This window comes from Melampsora larici-populina (assembly GCF_000204055.1).
Source record: "Melampsora larici-populina 98AG31 unplaced genomic scaffold MELLAscaffold_16, whole genome shotgun sequence".
Taxonomy (NCBI): domain Eukaryota; kingdom Fungi; phylum Basidiomycota; class Pucciniomycetes; order Pucciniales; family Melampsoraceae; genus Melampsora; species Melampsora laricis-populina.
In genome coordinates this window covers 968693-974600 of record NW_006768780.1, presented here as the reverse complement: position 1 = coordinate 974600, position 5908 = coordinate 968693, and the positions used below count along the sequence as shown (strand labels likewise).

At 44.9% G+C, this 5908-nt stretch overlaps 1 protein-coding gene across 1 annotated transcript; it reads left to right on the top strand.

Annotated features, from left to right (window-relative positions):
• Positions 1 to 1041: 1041 nt before the first annotated feature.
• On the top strand, positions 1042 to 5602 carry MELLADRAFT_106113 (uncharacterized protein; the record flags this gene model as incomplete). The annotated part of the gene is made up of 9 exons (XM_007409570.1): positions 1042 to 1181; positions 1439 to 1659; positions 2276 to 2389; positions 2630 to 2859; positions 2970 to 3138; positions 4263 to 4494; positions 4958 to 5074; positions 5465 to 5559; positions 5589 to 5602. The coding sequence occupies 9 exons, from the start codon at positions 1042 to 1044 to the stop codon at positions 5600 to 5602; spliced, it is 1332 nt and encodes a 443-aa protein (XP_007409632.1).
• Positions 5603 to 5908: the final 306 nt, after the last annotated feature.

Sequence of the window (5908 nt, the reverse complement as noted above, 5' to 3'; positions counted from 1 at the left end):
AGGCGCCTAAGCCTAGGAAGAAGTCAAAGAAGAAGTGTGGAAAGAAGAGAGGAGGTCCGAGTGACGAGTCATCCTCCAGCGACTCTGATGCCTCTAAGGCTCAGAGGAAGAAAAAGAGACGCTCAAAATCCAAAAAGAAACGGTCATCTAGCCCATCAGAGGATCTGTCAGAATCAGACTCAGACAAGTCATCCTCTTCAGAAATCTCGAGTTCAGACAAATCGGAAATCGCCAAGAAAGCGGAACTTGATTACAATTTGACCGATTTCGATTCTGCTGATTTACCGGATCTACCCAGGAAGTGGGACAAAGGGTTCAAACGCTTAAGATCATATGTCCCTTTATCAGTTTTCAAAAAGTCATTCTTAGACACTTACAATGATGATGATGAAGAAGAGAAAGTCAAGGACAAGAGAGATAAGCAGAGAACGTCACAGAAGACTTTGGAAAGGCAAATTGCCTTTGGAGATTTTGTAGAGATGTGTGATTTAGAGGAACATTACGCTCGAGAGATTTATCAGTTAGATAGCTATGCAGATTATATCGTGAAGCATAAGAAAATCGTATATGAACTGAAGAAGAAGTACCTTTGCTGGATGGTTGGCTTAAGATATCATTTGGCTGTCAGAACGGTGATCTTCCGTAGGAGGAAAATCATCAAGACAAAGGTGAACGGTAAAACTGTTTACAAAGACAAGATTCGACTACCAAACGGCCTTCAACCAAAGGTAGAGGCAGATGCCAAGTTCTTTGCGGATCATGCGGGTGATTTACAGTTTGAAGACAATCCGTACGCCGTAGGAGGACCGAAATATGGCTTCAGTTTTACTACTGGTAGACAGAAGGTAGAGCCTGCGTCAACCAAAGTAGTAGAAAAGTCGAGTGAAAGATTGAATGATGGAACGTCCTCAAACTTCCGAGGGAAGAGAGGAGGCTTTAAGAAACCATATGTCAAAAAGAATAACTATTTCACCAATAAAGCAGGTGAGTAAATCTCTTGTTGATGCTAATGGTGGAGATGGGTAGTTGACTCACTTATGCATGTGTTGGTTTTTAGATAATCAAGCAGGAACGGATGGTGTAGCTCCGGTAGCATCGACGTCCTATAAGCCAAATTATTATCAAAACAAAGGAGTCAAATACACCCCGAAGGCGGTTGTTAGAGATGAGAATCCTACCACGTAAGCAAAAGATGAAAAAAAAAGAGAAACCCTAAGGAGATACTGACTGGCTCAATCTTTCTTTGAAAATCCTAATTCCGATGAAATCCAAATTTGGGTTATGGGTGAATGGGATGCGTTGGGTTGCGCTTCGTGGGGGGGAAATTTTTGTACCACTTTTTGTACTAGTTAGTTCTTAGAATTTGTGGTTGAGAGAGCGGTGCATAGAAATCCAAAATTGAGTGCATGAAATGCGATCTGTTTACAGCTGTCTTTAGTCTTGAGACCAAAACAATTCCAACAGAGTGCCAACCTTCCGGAACGGGAGATGTTGGGTTGAGTGATCTAGAAGAAGAAGGAGATGAAGAGTCAAGCGATTCAGCAGGGGAAGTATCGGAGGAGGAGAATGAGAGAGAAAGGAAGAAAATCCCCTTGCCTTTGAACCAAAGAAAGATCTTCACGATACCAGTTACCAATACGTGGCCAGCACCAGTTTCATGTAAGATGGTAGTGAAAGAGTGGATAGCCTTGATGAAAGCTGTTGGACTAGACGATGACATCCCTTATATAGTAGACGGTTTCAAAAACGGGTTTTGTTTGGGTATACCGCAACATGATTTACCAGGAATGAGATGGTACACCCCAGAGAATCATAAGTCGTCACTAGAAGCAAGACCACAAATTGAAGCAACGTTAGAGAAGGAATGGCGAGCCGGTAGGATAGCAGGCCCTTTTACTCACAAGGATTTGTACGCTAGGATCGGGTTCTTCAGATCAAACCCCATGGGGAGCGCGATCAACAGCAATGGTTCAATAAGGATGGTGAACAATTTGTCGTTCCCTAGAAATGACGCGTCGTTACCGTTAGTAAACTCTTTTGTCAATAAACTCAACTATGGTACATATTGGGATGATTTTAATAAGGTGGCTAGATTCTTTCAAGATAACCAAGGAGAGTGGGATGTAGCCATTTTTGACTGGCAGAAGGCGTATAGCAACGCTGGACTGGTTGCGCTGCGGCAACGCGCAGCGGAACGCTGCGCAACCTAAATTTGGACGCTGCATGGCGTTGCGCTGCATTCAGGCACCGGTGCGCTGCCCGCTGCTGATTCCAGGCGTGCCATGGGTCCGCTGCGTTGCCAAGCGGTGCAGTGCAGAACCCGTTGCACACATCGGTGCTCAGGCGCTGCACACCGTCGCGCTGCATTGCGCTGCACGCACTAATGCCGGTACGCTGCGGTCCCGATGCCCGGTCCTAGTGTCGGCCTGTGGGGTTTTTGCTGCCAGCCCGAGCCCAAAGGACTGTAGGTCTCAGGTCTTCCATACTTTGGAAACCGTATCATCCAACATCCCAAACCACATCACCACCTACGACTACCATACCACCAACATGACTTGATCCAGATCCAGCTCAGCACCAACCCGACCTCAGTCTCCTTCAACTGAAGAGACTGATGTCAATCCACCAGTTCCCGCTACTCCGCGTCGATCCAGCCGACCACCGGTTGTCCGTAGAGACACCAACATGTGTGCCCCATTGCCTGATAGCCGCCGTGCACTGCCGACTCGGAACCCTATCTGTACACCCAAAAGCAACACGACTTCAGTTGTATCAAGTCCATCGACTGTGCGTGCTTCCAAGACTAACAAACGTAAGCGACTTGGACCAGAAGCTGAAAAAGGACAACAAGAACCATCCGTAAGTTCAGTCGCTAATTGTCCACTTCCTGTCAACCGTATCTCTGTTCACTAGTTCTACAATGATGTGTTTGTTTAATACATTATGAATCTATAAAATTTTGGTTCCAGTCTGATGCAACAATATCCAAGGAGATGGAAGTCAATCTTGCTCAGGACTCTGATAACGAAGTCAGCCAAGAAGACCGCGCAAAAAAACTCAAGGCTACTATGACTGATGAGGACCAAGTTGAACTACTGGCCTATTATGATAAGCCATTGCATGGAAAAGAAGATGTAAGTTTATAATCAATATGTCTACCATCAGGTGTACGTAGTGTAACTCATACGTTCTGCCTTTTTTTCTTTAGAATGTCGATGGCCCACCTCTCTCTTACCCTTGCCGATTCTGTTTCAGATTGGTTCGTGTCAGTAAGGACAACTTAACCAGTAATCTTAAGGTCCATCGAGATGGTGTACACACCGGTCGAGTTCGGAAACCCTGTAAAGGACGAAATGCAGCATTCAAGTCCGGTATGAAACTTCCTCCAACAGCCAAAGAGGCAGCTGAAGCAAAGCAATCATCAGCTCAACCGGTCATCAAGTCTTTCTTTGGCAATCCAGCTCCTATCTTCAACAACCGAGTCCTTAACCAGATCCTTTGTCTGTGGATTCTCAGGCATGCACAACCTTGGATTTGAGTAGAAGATGCTTTACTCAGAGCAGCCTTCTCGTACTGCCACAAGGAATGCAAGATATTTGGTAGAAAGTGGATGGCAAATGAAGCCAAAACAATATACATGTCTCTTCAACAGACTGTTATCAAAGAACTCTCGGTTAGTAGTTTATTTAATTTGTTTCTTTATTCATTATTGGCTCAAGTTGTAAGTTGATGAACAATACTTGTAGAATATTCCGGGTAAGTTTACCCTTGTTCACGACGTCTGGACATCAAAAGGCAACATACACGGTTTCATCGGGGCCACTGTCTTCTACGTCAACGAAAACTGGGAGTTTGTCGAACACCATCTGGCTCTCAAACTTGTAGCATGGCACCATCAAGGTCGGTTTTTGGCGGCCCCAACTGTCAATTACTTAATTAAACATGGTCTTCATGTCAAGATAAGTTTCCTTTTGATCGTCATGAATTACTTGGTGAAATACTAACACATTTTCTATTTTCTTGTATGCACATGCTCGCCCAAACTACGGACTCAGCCTCTTCAAATGTGACGATGGCGAAGGAGATGCACTCTCAGCTCAGCCAGAAGGACACGACAGGAAAGTACAGCTGGACTCCTAAGTTTCATGTCAAGTGCTTTTGCCACAAGCTACAGCTTGTGGTCAATGCTGGCCTTTCACAGCTTGGTATGACTCCGAAGCCCCCTTCTCGTCTTAGAGAGACCCTTCTGGGGGTTTTTCCAGTCACTGGTACTCTCCCAACCATCGATGAGGAGTGTGAAGACGAAGTGGCGATAGTGATTGATGATACTGAATCAGTCGATTCTGAAATACTAACTTTGGCTCCATCGAATGCGGTTGAAGATCATGACGAAGAAGAAATACCTGAGGAAGCCGCCGAAATCGAATATGACGCGGATGCTGAGGATGCACTAGATTTAGAAGATGCCAAGCTTGACCGGTTAGAAGATGAGGAGTTAGCTGCAATTGAGAATGAAGGAGATGCTTACTCAGCTGCAGACCGAGCTGCTGAGCTTACTACCAAACACAAGAACAAGCATCGAATACTGACCTTGATGACAAATGTGAGTACCTTTCTGATCCATACTCTTTAGATGTCAAACTAACATATACTTATTTTTATCTCATAGCTCGACTTTGTTATACGCCGTATAACTCGATCTAGCGCATGGCGAATGGTATTCAAGCAAGAGGCCAAGTGCCTTGGTTATACAGGACCAGGCCTCATTGCGGGTTACGGGATCCGATGGAATATCAAATATGAATCACGAGGTAAAGGAATTGGTGCAAAGGAAGTGAGTTGCTATTTAAATCTCTACTGATCAACCAAAGTCGAGTATAGTTCAAATGACTTCTTTTGATATGTTTCGTCATGTTTCCAGGTTATAGATGGGCTTCTTAAAGCTGACCTTGACAAGGTTAAAGGGAGCGGCTCTCGACGTTGTGCTAGTGGTAAACCTCGCGGATATTTTCATGAAATATATTTCTCGCCAAGCGACTGGGACGCTATTGAGGAAGTCAACTCTGAGCTCAAGGTGTGTAATCTTTGTAATCTTCAATAATTGATTTTAAACTTAGCGAGCATAATCTGACTGAAGATATTGTCTCAAGATCTTTGTAACTCTTACTAAGAAGATGGAAGGTAATATACCAAGCGGATGCATGGTCCTTGGCATGTACTACGACCTTGCTGCTCACTTGAAACGTCAAGCTAAGGTGGTTGATGAAGCTGTCTTGCCGATGATTCTCAAGATGCAAGAAAGGGTTGAAATTTACTACAAGGAGGCGCTCGAATGTGAAAGCTTGGTAATGGCATCTGTATTTCATCCTGGACTGCGCCTTCATTTTTTTGAGGGTGCATTAGGTAAAGATGACCCAATCACTATCAACACCCAACAACTACTTCGTTCCCACTTCAATACTAGAAAAGCAAAGCTCGAGGCCGAGAAGTTACAAGCTCAATCAATCGATATTTCTACATCAGAGCCTGACAGTACGGGCTTAGATAGCGCACCATCGGGTGCGTTTGCATTTGGGGCTGGTATCCAGTCCCAGGTAGTTGACGAGCTGGATAGGTACCTCAGCAACGTTGAATATGCTGATCCCAAGAAGATTGGGGATCCAAAAGAAATCCTTCTGTGGTGGAAGGTGAGTCACGTTTTTAGCCTTCTAATCGTTATTGTTGTTACTGACCTTTGGTTTTGTTTTAAAGGTTCATGCAGCCAGATACCCGGTGCTCTCCTCCCTCGCACGCGATTATCTCAGTATCACTGCGGCTTTGAGCGCAGTCGAGCGGCTTTTTTCAGCAGCAGCTGATGTTGCAAGTGCTGACCGGGGCAGCTTGGTACCTCGTACCATCGAGACTTCTG